Source organism: Crocuta crocuta, unplaced genomic scaffold (assembly GCF_008692635.1).
Source record: "Crocuta crocuta isolate KB4526 unplaced genomic scaffold, BGI_CrCroc_1.0 scaffold70, whole genome shotgun sequence".
Taxonomy (NCBI): domain Eukaryota; kingdom Metazoa; phylum Chordata; class Mammalia; order Carnivora; family Hyaenidae; genus Crocuta; species Crocuta crocuta.
This window is the reverse complement of record NW_027528417.1, coordinates 6814869-6831950: the sequence shown is the minus strand read 5'-3', so window position 1 is coordinate 6831950 and position 17082 is coordinate 6814869. Positions and strand designations below refer to the sequence as shown.

At 38.9% G+C, this 17082-nt stretch overlaps 1 protein-coding gene across 1 annotated transcript in view; it reads left to right on the top strand.

The window, feature by feature from the left end:
• ULK4 (unc-51 like kinase 4) overlaps positions 1-17082 on the top strand; it is a 540134-nt gene that overhangs the window by 182206 nt on the left and 340846 nt on the right. The window contains exons 25-26 of the mRNA XM_077754339.1: positions 778-829; positions 932-1026. Of these exons, the coding sequence (XP_077610465.1) occupies positions 778-829; positions 932-1026 (147 nt within the window). The remainder of the gene's footprint in view (positions 1-777; positions 830-931; positions 1027-17082) is intronic.

Sequence of the window (17082 nt, the reverse complement as noted above, 5' to 3'; positions counted from 1 at the left end):
GGGAAGACATAGAATCCAAAGCAGGCTCTGGGCTCTGAGCTGTCAGTACAGAGCCCAACATGGGGCTCATGAACCTGTGAGATCATGACCAGAGCTGAAGGGGGACACTCAGCCAACTTAGCCACCAGACGTACCTCCACTGTTTGGTTTGGATCCTGTTCACGGAGTACCTCTTCTGTGCGGAGCATTCAGCTGGGGACTGGGAAACTCACCCAGGGAGCTCACAGCCCAGCCGCTCGGGCCTGTTTCTAGAACAGTATTGGGAGTCATCCGGCATGGAGGCATGGGGTTGGGGTTCGAGGAGTAGAATATGTATCAGAGGGTCTAGCAAGGATAGTTAACTGTGAAGGCAGGTCTTGAACTGCTGCATCTCAATGCAATTTGCACGCAGGGTAGCTAGGCTTGACCTTCCTTTGAGAGGACTGTTTCACCTGATTACGTGCATCCTTACTAACTTCCGAGGTAGCGAACGAGTAAGAGGCATACTGGAAATGTTATGTATCAGTTGGATTATCCTCAGTGTTTATAGGTTGACATTTCTGTGCTTATATTGCTAATGAATTTGTTCCAACATTACATCTCATGGATAGTGGAGTGTATGTTTAAAAATGATTTTATACACACACACATTCATGTGGTCGTATTTTAAAACTCTGGTTATAGGGTTTATGCCTTCCAGAAATTACTTCTTTAGGAATGACAAGTGCAGTTTTGGGGAAAACGTTATTTATATTTTCTTTCATAGTTATTTTGAAATCTTATTTTTCTTTTTTACAGAGTCATATTAAATCTATAGACTCAGGAGAAACTAACATAGATGGAGCCGTAGGTGAGTAGACCATGGGACATTTGACATCCTTGTTTGAAGTACTTTGATATAGTGATTTTGAACATGAAAATAAGCACCTGTAATAATTACCTGTATTCCTAGGGCTGATGGCATCGGAAGAATTTATCAAGATCACGTTGTCGGCTTTTGAAGCAATAATACAATATCCTATTTTGTTGAAAGACTATTGCTCTACGGTCAGTTCTGGCGGCTTGTGAGAATGATATTGTTTTGTTTACTTGGTAATTCTGTATGTAAAGAGACTAGTTTACATATGCTTGGTTCATATATCTTCCTCACATGAGACAACCATTCAGAGAAGCTGCTCCCCTGACAAGATGAACATAAGAACTCCCTTCCTTTCTTGTTGACTTCCTTGGAATTTTCACTGCTCATTATTCTCTTTCCCTTCTGGTCCACACCTTACCCCCAGCCTGCTGCTTCTTACTTCTTTCCTGGTTATCTGTTGTACCCAACTGCATAAACTCCTAGGGCAGAGTTTTTCAACCTTGGCACTGGGCATTTGGGGATGGACAGTCCCTTGTTGTGGTGGCTGTCCTGCGCATTGAGGGATGTTTAGCAGTGTCCCTGGCCTCTACTCACTAGATGTGGGTAGTACTCACTCCTTCCCCCTTCAGTGATAAATAGAAAGGTCTTTACACGTTGCCAGAGGTCTTCTGAGCAGAGAAATTGCCCCCATTTCAGAACCTCTGCCTTGCCCTGATGCTTAGGTGAGCTGAGCACTGACTTTAGAGGAGGGAGGAAAGGCTTTGTGATTTCATTCTCACCCGCAGAAAGCCTCAAGAAAAGAAGCCAGGTAAGATGAGAACCCTAATTATCATTTTCCTGTTCTCTCTAATGGTTCCAGGGATTGACTGAACTCAGCAGGGCATTTCTAACTTGGGGTCTTTCAAGTGCTTGCAAGTCAGTGGTGCCTGGGGCTGGAATCATCTTGAAGGCTCATTCACTCACATGTCTGCCTCCAGCCGAGATCTTGGGACATCTCTCTCCGTCCTCTATGTGGTCTGTCCAACAGAGTGACTTCAGGGTGGCCTGACGTCTTACGTGGCATCTGGGCACTCCCGGGACATGTGTTTCAAGCGAGGGAATCCTTATTTTTCGAGTGTAGGGAATGCCTATCAAGTTTTCATGGTGGTTTCTTCTCCTCCTCCCTAAATGTGCATTCAAATGTGTGTAGTTTAATATTGTAAAACCAGCGCTCGAGAAATTACCACTCAGTTAACAAACCATGACCACAGCCATGAATTTCCCCAATCACAATTCCTTTCCTCCCTGGAGAAGGGACCACTGTTTTGACTTTGATAGCAATTATTCCCATGCATTCCTAAACCGTATAGATTGGTTTTGCCTGCTTTTGTGCTTTGTGTCAATATGGTATGCATGTATTTATGACTTGCTTTTTTCGGTTCAGTGTTTGTAGGACATCCTTGTTGTTACGTATCTATATGGCTTAATTTTTCACCAGCGTATTGTAGCCCATTGTTGATTTTGAATATATGCAGATATCACAGTTTACTTATTTATTCCTGATAGACATTAGGCTCTTTCTAGCTTTTAGCATTTACAAAATGTTGCTATGGAGTTCTTGTTTATGTCTTTTGTACCACATAAGCATGCAGTGTTTCTAGGACACGTACTTAGGAATGGAATGAGTGGTTGCGGAATACATGCAGACTCATTTTGTCTAGAAAATGTAATAGGGTTTTTGAAAGAGGTGGTCCTATTTTATATTCACACTAACAGTGCAATACCCGATCCTCACCTCCTTCTCAACTCTTGTCATTCCAGGCTTTTAAATGAATGAATATATAGTGATATTTCACCATAGTTTTAACTGGTAAGATCAGGACTACTAATGAGGCTGATTCGTTTTCCAGTGTTTATTGGCTTTTTGAGAATATTCTTTTATGAGGTTCTTGTCCATGTGTTTCTGTGATTTTGATGTTGACTTTTGTGTTGTTTTTCTAGAACTTACTGAGAGAGGTGTGTATAAATCTCCTTTAAGGCTACTATGAATTTGCTTATTTCTCCTTGTGGAATTGTTTCTGTTTTATGTACTTTGAGGCCATGTTATTAGTGCATGAAAATTTTAAATGGTGTCATTTTATGAAATTGACCTTTGTCTCATTGTGAAGTGACCTTAATTTCTAGTAATGCTTTTTGCCTAAAGGCTTGTATTTGGCTCATTTCAATATAATCACAAAAACTTTGTTTTGCTTAATATTTGCTGACATATCTTCTTTCGTTCTTTTTATTCTAACATCTCTCTAGCCTTATATATTAGATCTGTGTCATATAAATATCATATAGTATTCTTTAAAATCTAATTTGACCAGTATTTAACTTTTCACTGGAGGATGTATTCCATTTACATTTGGTATAATCGTTAGTGTATTTGAATTCACTGTACAATTTTCTTTCAGACTTTGTCATACATATTTTCTTTTTTCCCGTCTCTAATTTCTCCTCTTGTGTAGTGATTTACTTTCTTTTGCATTAATTTTCTTCTCTATAGAAGATTGGTGTTTAGATTCTCTCTCTCTTCTTTTACTGCTTACCCTAAAATTTACATCATGCGTATTAACTTATTAAAAGCTGAACTTAAAAAAGAAGCTATCTTTTCTTTAGGTAAAATACAGAGCTCAGCCAACAACTCCAGTTAGTCTCACCCATGATGTATATTACTTTTGTCTGATTCTTCATAGTCTGTCTTGTTCTGTCTCTTTCTCTTTAACTCTCTTTTATTATTAAGTAATAAAATAATACTATTACTACTGTGATATAATGTTCAATTACATTTACCCACATATATACTACCTTGTGTTGTTGTTATTTGTTTTGTTTTTCTTTCTTTCTTAGTTCTCACTCCTTCAAATCTGGCCCCACCTCTTCCTGACCGCAGTGCTTCCTTCCCAGCTTTCCTTGGCTTGGGGGTGCCACTGGCATGCTCTTTGTCTGTCAAGTCATTGTTTTTTTGAAGGAGATTTTCCCTGAGCATTCTAGGTTGGCAGTTATTTTTGTTCTTGTTTAGTACTGTGAAGATATTATTTCGTTATCTTACATTCTGAATTTTCCTGTTGTCTGTCTTTCCTGTGAAGATCATCTGTCTCTTTGTCCTTTGTCTCCATTTAAGACTATTTTTTTGGGGGTAGAGGAGGGTCTTTGGTTTTCTGTAGACTCACTCTGATGTAACCAACTGTGTACTTCTTTGTATTCTGCTTAGGATTCTTTGTGCCTCTTGAATCTGTGGATTGTCCTTTTTCATCAATTCTGGAAAATTCGTAGTCATCATCTCTGTTCATTCTCTCTCTCCTTTGCTCTGTCTCTGTCAGCAACTCAGACCACATATACATTAAACTTTGTCAATGTATTTTCTATACTTGCTGTCTTTCTACATATTCCATATTTTTCTCACTGTTATGTTGTTAGGTTTATTTCTATCTTCTGTGTTCAGTCTCATGCCAAATTATTGTCATTGACTTTTTAATTATGGTTATTTTCCATGTGTAGAAGTTCTTTTACCACTAGAAATTCTGCTTGTCTGTTTTTTCAGCCCACTGTATTGCTTTTTTATAATTTCCTGTTCCCTATAGGGAAACATAGAGAAATTATAGGGAATAGGAAATTATAGTTATCTTCCAGTTTGTGGTTTATTTACTCACATTTATTAGATGTCGTTGTTTAACACAATTTTTTTTAAAAGTTTATTTTGAGAGAGAGAGGGGGAGAGAATGTGCTTGAACACGTCGGGGAGGAGCAGAGGGAGAGAGGGAGAAAGAGTCCCAAGCAGGCTTTTGTTGGCACAGAGCTGGACGTGGGGCTCAACCCCACAAACTCTGAGATCGTGACCTGAGCTGAAACCAAAAGTCAGAAGTTCAACCTCCTGAGCTACCCAGGAGGCCCAGTTTTACCGTTTCTGACAGTTGCAGTATCAGGAGACTGTGACGTGAGATGGTGTCTGTTACATCTTGTTCACGTACAACTCATCTTGTTTTCTTGGAGACCTTACTTAGGTTTCCTGCTTGTGGGTTGTTGGCCTTGAACTCTGTGGGCATTTCCTGAAGCCTGTTGTGGTTGTTCCCTCCTTCAAGAGGCTTCGTGCTTGCTTTGGGGCCCTGTCAGTCATTGCTACCTCAGACCAAGGTCATTTGTACCCAGGGTGCAAATCCCTGAGGCTGTAGGTCTGAGATCATAACTTCCCAGGGCAGCCTCCTCCACACTTCCCAGGAGAGTGAATGTGTGTGGAGAGGTTGGTGGCTGGATCTCATTTCTCCATCACTGTTAAGAGAGTGTAATCCCCCCTCCTCAGTGCCCAGCTCAGGGCAGGAGATTCACAAAACCGCATATGCTGGGAAGACCCGGACTCAGACCTTTCTGGCCCTCGTGGCCCCCACCGGAGCCTGTGGTTGGGCGAGTAGTAGGCACCGCCAGGGTACAGTCAGGTCTGTGTTCCTGTCTTCTCTTCCACTCTCTGGTTAAGACTTTCATTTAGAAATCGGTCTGGAAGTTCCTCCACCGTCTTTTCAGATCTTGAATACTTTTAAGGTCTTGTTCTTTTACATTTTATCTGGCATTTTTCATTGTTTTCAATGAGAGGCTTAATCCAGGTAACCATACCCACTATTACCAGAAACTCTGTTATCACAATGATTTCTGAGCATTGCTCCAGTATTGCTTATTGATTCCTTATCCTGATGAACAATAACCCCATGGATAATTTGTTAAGATCCAGTATTTACAAATATCTGTACCTACATGTATATAGACATTTAGTTTATTTGCTAAACCTGAAATGCCATTATAATAATCATTGAAACTACAGCCCATAATATTATGATAGGAAAGGTATCATTGGCAACTCATGGGCTTCATAAAAAATATTTCTTAATGCTATAACCTATGGGAAATTTTCTAATTACCTCTTCTTGAGCATGACTGAAATACATGAAATGGAAGATCTAGCACTCTAAAGAGCATAAACATTGTTTGAAATGTTAGCACAAACTGTGTTCAAGGCTGCTGATCGATACTTTATTATGTGGAAGTGATTACATGCATTTAATTCTTGATAAGCACAATTGCTTAACTCAGATTTTTTTCTAGACTTTAGACCATATTAGTTGCGCTGAGTTGGAAATCACAAGTGTGGCCCACATAGCAGTCAGAAATACACAATGATTGCATGGAGGAGGGCACTTGTTGGGATGAGCATGGGTGTTATATGGAAACCAACTTGACAATAAACTATGAAAGAAAAAGAAGAAATACACAATGATTTGGATTGTATAGACAAATGGCTCCCATTCATGGTGGTTTCAAAAAAATGTAACTAACAGCAAAGAGAAAAATAAAGGTGATTCTTTATTAGAAAATTCTGGTAATAATATACATAAATCACCTAAAATATATTTTAATTTCTTTAACTTATAAAACTAAGCTAAGTGGTAATACCATTTTTAAAATGAAAAGCTGCCCCTTTGTAAGTTTTTAAACTAAAGACTAGAGGCTAATAAATATTGAGTAATTTATCTTCAATTAAGCCAGATTTTTGAGTTACTATTAAGAATTGATGAGGNAGGGCACTTTGGGGATGAGCACTGAGTGTTATGTGGAAACTAATTTGACAATAAACTATTTGTTAAAAAAAAAAAAAAGAATTGATGAGGTTTTAGAATGTGTGGAGCTCTTAGGAACTTCTAGTGGTTAGTAAGTTGGTATAAATACTTTAGAAAAGTGGTAGTAGCTATTGAAGCCAGACATAGTATATGCCGTTGATTCAGCAATTTCACCTCTAAATATATATTCAGTAGGAATACGGCATATGTTCAACAAAATACATACAGAAGTCTGCTCATAACTCCAAACAGGAAAGTATCCAGATGCCCATCTCAGCAATCTAATGGATAAGTAACTTATGGTTTAGTCATATGGTAGAATACCTCATAGCAGAGAAAATGAATGATATATCGTTATACTTAAGAACTTGGCTAAATCTCACAAAGTTAATGTTGAGATAAAGATGGCAGATACAAAGTATCATGATCCAGTTGCATTAACTTTGAAAACAGACAAAACAAACCTATTACCACTTGGGATAGTGGTTATTCCTGGGGCAGGTGGTGACTGGAGGGGGCTACGAAGGGGCTTTGCAATGTTCTGGTAAAGTCTTTTTTTGATCTGAGTGCTGGGTACAGGAGTGTGTTAATCTTGTGAAAGTTAATTGAGACATATGCCTGAGGATTAGTATACTTTTATGTGTGTATGTTATATTGAATTAAAAAGTTTACGTAAATATAAAAGTAGTTTTCATAAATATAATTTGTATTACAATTATATATCCTTAAGTAACTTTAAGAACTTGGACAAATAATTAATTAATAGTCTTTGGATGCCTAAACAGTTTCTAAATAAGAAACAGATACAAAACAGTGGCCATTCAATATAATTTTTACTTTATTTTTTCACAAGGGCCGTAGATGAACACAATTTGTAAATGTCTTTGAATCATACTTTTTAATTATATTATACTTTAAAATTATTTAAATTGTATGACATAAATGCTAGTTGACAGAAAAATATATAAATTGTTCTTTATTTTCTCTCTTATGCTTAATTAAAAGGAAGGTTGATGACTTTGGTTAAAGATGATAATTAATATAAATAGTTAATACAGAGAAATACAAATATGTATAGGAGATAATAAGTATGATTTTCTGTTTATTAAGAAAACTAGAACAGTTTATTGAGAGAGTAAATTAAAAAAAATCGTTTTTAAATGTTTATTCATTTTTTAAGAGGCAGAGAGAGTCAGAGCATGAGTGGGGGAGGGGGAGAGAGAGAGGGAGACACAGAATCCCAAGCAGGCTCCAGGCTCTGAGCCATCAGCACAGAACTCCATGTGGGACTCAGACTCACAGACCATGAGATCATGACCTGAGCTGAAGTCGGACGCTTAACCAACTGAGGCACCCGGGTGCCCCATCAGAGGTTAAATTTAATTTGATACACATTTTGTTTTATTTAATAGATTTAATTTTAAAGATATAGTTCAATACTTTAAATTCGTTTCTATTTGTGTTTTATACATTTGTGAATGCCTAACTGCATACATATGAGGGCATATTAATAAACCCTTTACTGTAGATTGTTACATTAATAATGTACAAAAAAAGTACAATTAGAATTCATCTTTTTAATGTAAAATAATTAGGTTATTTTATACTCATTAATAAAGATTTTTTGTTAATAAAGTGTTCTGTTAAATTTCAAAAAATATTTTTCATAAGAAAGTAAAAGTGTATAGATCTTGGTAAATGTACGCCCCCCACTTTTTTTTGCAAAGTAATTGATAAGAATTAGCATATCTGTTAATCAATCATTGGTGTGGACTTGTATCCTGTATTAATTTCCTATTGCTTCCGTAAAAAATTATCAAAACTTTAGGGGCTTAAAACAACACAAATTTATTATGTTATGGTTTTGGAGGTCAGAAGTGCAAAATGGTCTTTGGGGTTAAAATTAAGGTGTCAGCATATCTGTGTTCCTTTTGTGAGCAGTAAGGGAAGCAGAAAAAGAAAAATCATTTTCCTTACGTTTCCTAGCTCCCGGGGGCTGCCTGTGTTCCTTGGCTCATGCGTGGCTCTTATTCCATCTTCAAAGGTGACAGTGTCACATCTTCAGGTCTTTCTCTCTCCTCTCTCTCTGATCTCTGCTCTTGTTGACACATCTCCTCCTCTGACTCTGATCCTCCCTTCTCCTTCTTATTAGGAGGCCTTGTTATTATACTGGGCCCAACTGTCTAATCCAGGATAAACCCCTCAAGATCCTTGAGTTAATCACATGTATAAAACCCCTTTTGCTGTGCAAGGTGATAAATTATCACATTCTAGGGATAAGGAAGGTGCATGTGTTTCTGCCTGCCATCATTCTGTATACCAGAGATCCCTGTTTTTATCAATGGCCTCATGACTGAAATTATTTGGGTGCTCAAATTATACCAGATGTGGCCAGTATAAAGCTTTACTAGTTGGTTCCTGTGCCCTTGTGACATACCCCATCATTTTCTGAGTTTTTTTTTTTTTTTTTTTTTTTAAATTGCTGGCACAAGATATTCTTGCCTTGGCTTTTAGGTTCTCTGCCCTGGCCCAGTCATTTCCCAGTCAGTTCTCAGAGGAGCTCTGGCTCCTCTTCATGGGAGGTGGTATTAGAAACCACAGTTTAGGGCCCTAGGTGTGCTTCTCTTTCCTGGGATGTCTTAGCTTCTCAGAAAAGTATACATAAAACAGAGCTTGGAAATGGATATGGGTATATACGCATGTGAACACACACAACACACTCATATGCATGCTTGCATATACTGGTGCACACATACACACACACAAATTTTGAAACCATAAGTTCACAGTAATAACTTCAAACCCAGTCCATGTCCATATGATTCCTGCTGTCTACACTCTGCTGTGTTTGTAAGGTACTTGGATTGGTCCTTTTCCTCCCCTTTTAGTACGGTTATAATACTAATCTGAAATATAGTTGATTAGATTTCAATTTGCTTTCAAGTGTAGGGTTTCTTTTTTCCCTTCTTGTCCTTTTTATTTTTTGAATACATATAAGATCAACATGCTTCCAAAAGTCAAAGCTGTAGAAAGAGATGGATTCAGAGCAGTGTCACTCCATATCAGTTCATGGAGCTCTTCCTCACCCTTCATCAGAGCAGTATAGTACTCTACTCTTTGTATATGCATCAGAGGTTATTCAGCCCATCTCCTGCGTTGGGACATTTCGGTAGTGTCTAATATTTTTCAGTTACAAGCAAATAGCCCTGTGCACATGCAGTTTCCAGAGTCGGAGGTGTGTCTTCAGGGCACGTTTCCAGAGTGGTGATTGTGGGATCGAGAAATAGATCCTAGAGTTGCTATTTTCCTTCCCCCACCTCCCAGTAGTATAGAAGAGTGTTTCTCCCCAGTCCCAGTCTTGCCAATAGCAGATGTCCGTCTTCTGAAATTTTGCCCATGTCTTGTGTCTTGGGAATTCCTTAGCATCTTATTAGGTATTTAATATTGTAAAGAGGATTAAAACAATGTTGTGTCTAGTTTTTGTAGTTGTTCTCCTCAAAAAGGGTATTGTACTTGGCCCGCTCTTCCATTAGCCGGGGTAGAATTCACGGTGTAGGCATGTTTCCCTCGTGCGTCCAATATGACTTTGGAGGAGAGGGGACTGGCAGTTGGTGTGAACATGTTAATTATTGTGCTGTCAGATGTACCACATTTTCCAAGGCTCACTGAAAGGAAGACTGATTAATTGTCAAATGTAGGATAAGAATTTTAATTGAGTGCTTAGAATAGTACACTTCAGTTTTCAAATGATATACTTTCATCTGTAAAATGAAAAAGAAGAAAAACACCCACTACAAAAATAACAGCATAAAGCATACTTTCATCATAAATGAGCATTTCAGAAATACACTTTCCATAGGTTAGATTGTTGCTTTTTTCTTTGTGAAAAAAGAACATTTGAATATGGTTACATGGTTATTTATGGGAGAAAGCCAGTGAACTTGAGTATCTTGTGTTCATCATTTCTTAAAACGGAACATAAGCTTGTTAAGTGATAAATTCCCATTTTGAGCATCCAAGGCTTTAAGACCAAGTGAAGGTAAGTTTAGCCATAAGAGCATTATTTACATATTTTGGTGTCTTTGCAATTGTGTAGCTGAAGTGTCCCAGAGCTGTCAGCATCCCTAGGTCACGGACATCCCTTTCTTTTGGGACATTGGGGATCACTAGCAGCAACTAACATGCATGTACATGCACACATAGTTTGGGGTAGGGGTCCCAGGCTTTGAGCAAAGAAATGAAAAGCACCTAGACCTGGGAATCTGTATTTTTTAAAAAAGTAAACCATGACTCTGTTTTTAGGACATGTCCTTAAATGACTTTTACCACAGACAAATGTCTTTGTGTAACAAAGCAATTGCCACAAGCGTTAAGTATTAAGGTTCCTTGGATTGTTCTATACACAGGTGTATTGTCGCCACAACTAAAATAAGTAAACGAAGGATGAAATTTTGTGGTAGAAGTCATTCGTGTAGGGGAGCTCAATTAGAGTTGCAGTGGAACTTAAGTACACGGTACATCTGTTGTTTATAAATCTTGTGGAAGATTCTAGTAGAGGAAAGCACCGATGAACAAACCATCTACTTCACAGCAGCAGAAGTTACTGTGTATTGTCTCAGACGGTTCAGTCTCTTGTTTGTAACAGGTAGACCTAGTACCCGTGGACAAAGCGGTGCCAATAGAAGGTGTACACGACTTGCTTTGTCCTACACGGTGTTGGACTTTGTTATGATTTCCTCACTGTGACTTGAAAGCTATTTGGTAAAGAGGAGGTTTAGGTTTTTGTCCCTTTTCCTTCTTTTTTACTGTGCTGCGTTGTTACCATTTGGCATTGGGTTGTCTTGCATTCCCCACATATTATTTTTAACAAGAAATGTTTTATAACATGACTAATCAGTACTTATTCTTTGTGTTGGTATGACATAGGATTTGAATTTCTAGGGGAACTTAGCCCTAGTTTTAGATAAAAATCAAGGGGTATTATGTATAGAATTGTTGAATCACTATATCCTACGCATGAAACTAATATAACATTGTATGTTAATTATACTGGAATTAAAATTAAAAACTTAATAAAAATCATTGGGTGTTAAGGAAGAAAATAACAAATGAATGCTGTTTCAAAGTATATTTGAAAGAGAGAATGGTCAGGGATCTCTGCGAGGGGTGTGAGTCTTGGATTATGTGGAGGGGGACCTCCTCTTTGTGTGTAGGGCCATATGATCTGCCGGAAGACAGAGAAAAGCTGTCATCTTGAAATATCTCCCTGGCCTTTTTATAACCACTAGGCCACAGCTGGGTCTGTATTGGACTTCCATTTCCTTTGTATGTAGGGATCCAGGAGTGGCCTTGGAGCTTGGATGAACAAAAGGGGTGGGGGTGGCAGGGAAGTACAGTTTCTCTGCATAAATAACGAGCGGACATTGGGCGGGGAGAGAAGAGAAGAGGAAAAAAGGCAAGAACGAAGAGGGGGCCTACAAGATTCAGGCAACAGGGCAGGATCATCAGAGCTGTGGGGGGACAAGGTTAGTGGGGAAAAAAAAATCAAAGATGCAGGTGATTCAAAGATGACTAAAAGCAGAGTGTTTAATATTCAGTTGCAGATTGTGGGTGTTGCCGCTACAAAAGCTGTATCCCTCGGAACCCTCAGTCGAGTCTGGTGTACACACTGAGAACCTGTGACATTTTACATTCAGTCCTTGAAAAGGGACCGTGTTCTGTGTCTGTGTTCATGTGGCACCGTGAGAAGGGTGGAGATCAGGAAGACCCCCTGAGGCTGCAATGGGGAGCTTGCTGTAGGGGGGAAATCACCCTCCTTACTTGTATTTGGCAGAGACCCTAAGCTCGGCAGAGGCTGTAAAAACTTTAGGGCCGACAAAAAGGGGAGGCTTAAGGTGTGTATCTTGGTTGGCCTGGGGGGGCTGGAGGCAGACTAGTGAGAAACAGGGCCTCCTGTGGGATTGGTTAGGGGAGCGTGTTTGACTTTCTCTGGCTGGTCGGGAGGTGGAGGAGGCAGGCTACGGAAACAGTGAAGCTGGCATCCGTCCGCCGAGTCCTGACCGTCCTGAGTTGGCTGCGGCAGGTGTCGTGAGCTGGCTTCCCTGCCTGCTTCCTGCGGAGGCCGCGGGACAGAGTCCTAACTGTCATGTCTAGGCTGATCACCGTTCATTTGGATACTCAGTCTCGGAAGCAAACAGCAGGAGAAGGAAAAACACAAATAAAATACTAGAGTAAGTAAAAACTCAGAGTCGGCAGTGAACCATGGGGAAGTAAACACACCACTGCACAGTCCGAGAAATCTGAGAGGACTTGAGATTTCCTATAGCATGCAGGCCTGAGAATTTTATTCAAAATTCAAAGCTGGGCTCACCTCAGCTTACACTCAGGATACAAAAGCAAATTCTTCCTTCCTCTTTCCTTCCTTCCTTCCTCCCTCCCTCCCCCCCACCTCCCTCCCTTCCTCCCTCCCTTCCTTCCAGATATTGCCATTGTGTAGAACAAAACCTTTCAGGTTTCAACACTTTTTAAACATCCTATTCATATTAATAGGACGTTTTCCTGTTCACATTCATAGGATGAATTAATGCGAATAGAGTTATAGCAGTGATGTAATAAGTAGACCCAAAGAAACCTTTAAGGTTTTGGTTTACTTACGTATTTATCACTTGTATATTTATAGTAAGTGCCTTTTGTAAACCACCTCTTTATTATTTTTTTAATATTTTATATTTTAGAGAGCAAGCTGGGGAGAGGGCAGAGGGAAAGAGAGAATCTTAAGCAGGCTCCACACCCAGTGCAGAGCCTGACGTGGGGCCCAATACCTTGACTCTGGAATTATCACCTGAGCTGAAATCAAGAGTCAGATGCTCAACCCACTGAGCCACTCAGGAGCCCCTGTAAACCACCTTTTTAAAACAAAGCACTGGGATTTAATTATACTGCAATTAAAATGAAAAAAAAAAAAAACTTAATGAAAAATCAGTGGGTGTTAAGGAAGATACAGTAGTGAGCTAGGATGAGACCCTGTATCGGTTGCTTGGTTGGAAGAGACCAATATGAAAAACAAAGATTGGACCATGGTTTGAAGAGTGCTGTGTTGGTGGTTTGCTTGGGGTCAAGAGCCCTGTTCAGTCTCATGGGGTCTGGAGATGGTTTTTTGAGAAGATGATTTTATTCTTGAATTAAACCTTGGAGATAGGTAGGAATTAATTCCTGAAGGGCCTCCTGAGTGAGGAGTCAGTGTTTCAGGCAGACAGAATCCTGTTTGCCAAGAGAAAGAAGTGTGAAATGTTATCATGAACCAGTTTTAAGGTTTCTCCCGGTATTATTTTGAGATACTTAATTTACTTGAAAATACTTAATCATAGAGGTGTAAGAAGATATGCATGAGTTGGTGTTAGGGTCTGCCCTAGGAAAGGTTAGTTTGTATGTGAAGTGTGCTATCAGGAATACACGCTCAAGAGGTGGTTGGTTAGCACTGGAAAGACTCTAATTGGTTCACACCTGTGAAGCATCTTTATCTTGATGACCCTTTTGTTAGAAAGATTATTTTCTTTGGTGAAATGAGTCCATTTTTAAAGATCTGTGGATTGGCTGGAAATTTTGGGCAAGTGGTCCATCCTCTGAAGGGTACATGTTTCCAGTGAACCCAGTGGGTTAGCATTCTTGGCATTTGTTTCTGCATTTTGTACACTGGAAGCCTTTGGCATTCCGGTGAAGTCTGTGAGCTCATTCTTGGAAAGACATTTTTTTTTCATTCCTCTTCTTTANATCTGGCCATGTGTAGCAACATGGATGGACCTTGAGGGTGTTATGTTGGAAAGACATTTTTAAATGCATAAGGGAGAATAAAGTGCATGGGGATATGCAGGAAATGATTTGTTCCGAAATACAGGTATCAAGATATTTTTAAGAAAGAACAGATTTTCCCTGCTCTGGGGCTCAAGTAATCATCATTACTGTTTCCAAGAGCCGTTTTCTGGGGAGGCTCAAGTAATCATCATTACTGTTTCTAAGAGCTATTTTCTGGGGTCCCTTTCCCTGATACCAGTGCCATGCTCTTCTGTGTCACTTTGAGCACCTTGGAGCTGTGGTCTTGTATTTTACAGCTGCCCCCCTCTTTCTGAGAGTTACAGTGTAACCTCCAGGGATTTGGGATCAGAGGCTAGAATTTTGTTCAATGTGTTGTCATGAGCCGATCTGCTCTCTCAGTTTAGAGTTGCTTTCTCAGCTCTGGCTGGTGTCTTGTAGGTTATTTATCCAGGTCATTGTCTTAAGGTTCATCTAGATGGTTTTAAAATAAATTCAGAGTAAACTACTCTAAATATTTCCAAAAGGAAAGTGTAAAAAGGCCCAAGTCATTATCTGGATGGATTTGTAGGCCTTTACGTCAAACTTTTAGCAGCTATTTATTTCAAGGACAGTGGCAATGATAAAATACACCTTCTCTGCCAAGAAACTCTGGCTCATCCACACATCCCAGTTTATGTAATGTTAGTTATTTCACATTTGTGTTCATTGCCATTCTAGACCTTAGTAGCTATTTTTTTTAACAGTTTATTGTCAAATTGGTTTCCATATAACACCCAGCACTCATCCCCACAAGTGCCCTTCTCCATGCCCATCTCCCCCTTTCCCCTCCCCACCACCCCCATCAGCCCTCAGTTTGTTCTCGGCATTCAAGAGTCTCTCATGGTTTGCCTCCCTCCCTCTCCCCCACTATTTTTCCCCTTCTTCTCCCCCACGGTCCTCCGTTAAGTTCCTCCTAATCCTCCTATACATGCAAACATATGGTATCTGTCCTCTGCCTGACTTATTTGCCTCAGCATAACACCCTCAGGGTCCATCCCTGTTGCTACACATGGCCAGATTTCCTTTTTTCCNTCATTTTAGCCACTCCGACTGGCGTGAGGTGGTATCTCAGTGTGGTTTTGATTTGTATTCCCTGATGAGGGATGCTGAGCATTGTTTCATGTTAGACCATAGTAGCTATTAAGTTTTGATAGTGGTGGTAATAAAATCCCTGTACCTACATACTTCGAGCTCATTGACATTATTTTTGTGTGTGTGTGTGTGTGTGTATAATCTAATTTCTGGGTGTACTTATACTTAATATTTGTGTAAATGTTGAGATATATCACTCCTACAAATCTTTTTCCTTGCATTTTGTTGAGAGTAGATACAGTAACCCTTTGATTTCTACAGTAATATATTGAAATGTTTTAATTTCTTAAATTTCTTTTGTTACATTTTCTATATATTTTCTATTAAAGTTTTACTCTAAGAACTTAATATGTTTTTCTGCTCCAAAATAACTAGAATTTTAAAACTTTAATTTTCATCTGTTATATTTTGCTAGAATCATTGCATGTTTAAGTCAACATTTTGCCAGAGGTATATGGCGTTTTTCATTTTGGAATTTAACAACCGATGATCTTTTCCTAAAAACCATTTATTACTTTGATTTATGTAGTTATTGAATAGAATATAAATAAAATGGATGAAACTGTTTTTCAGTGTTTATCTCCCTTGCCTTGTTTGAGTTGCTAAGTAAGCATCCAGACATTTTCAGATTAATTTTATTTTTATTTTTCTGTTTGTGATTTATGGGCAGCTTTCATTTGATAACGTAATCAACTGTCATTGCTCAAGAAAAATATGAATTAAAGGTGAATAGTCAAAAATTGAAATTGTCTTGTAGTCTTCATTTACATATTATAGCAAGCACTTTTTTCTCCATCAGCATCCTCTATCTGATTAAATATATTTTTAATACAGAAATTTACATTTGGTATGTATTTAAGATTCTAGGTATTGTTTCAGGCTACATAATGAGATACTGTCTGTATCTTTTTGCAGGTTGGTTGCTTTCATTAAATATATTGATTATCCATTCTGTTTTTTAACTCTTGAAATCAGATCTTAAATGACTAACTTTGAATGTGTTACCCAAAACTGTGGTTGGAGTTGTGAAATTCTTCTTCCAAGTTCTTGTACCAGTTTATTGGTTTACTGTGGTATGTGGGTACCCATTTCCCCTGGGGTTTGCAAGCTCTTGGTACTAAGGTAATTTCTTAACTGAACATGTGTAAATCAGTATCTCAGTGTTCTCATTGTCATTTCCTTGATAGTGGGTTTGAATAGTTTTCATATGTTTGTTGACTATGTGAGTATTTTCTTTTGGAAACCACTGTTCTTGTCTTTTGTCCAGTTTTGGGGGCTGTTCATCTTTGTCTCATTGATTTTTCTTCTTGCATTCCACATGTAAATCCATTGTCAGATGTGGGGATTGCAGAACTTTCTCCTAGGCTTTTCTTCTCATTTTGTTTATAGGAACTCATCTGATATAAATGTTTTTTTTGTTTTAATGTAGTCAGACTTGTTAATATTTTTCTTTTAGTGTGTACTTTTTAGATGTTACTTAAGAAGTCCTTTCCAGGGCATCTGGGTGGCTTGGTTGGTTGAGTGTTCAGCTTCAGCTCAGGTCATGATTTCATGGTTCGTGATTTCGAGCTCCCCTTTGGGCTTGCTGCTGTCAGTGGGGAGCCTGCTTCAAATCCTATGTACCCCTCTCTCTCTCTGTCCCTCCCCCACTTGCACTCTAAAAAATAAACATTA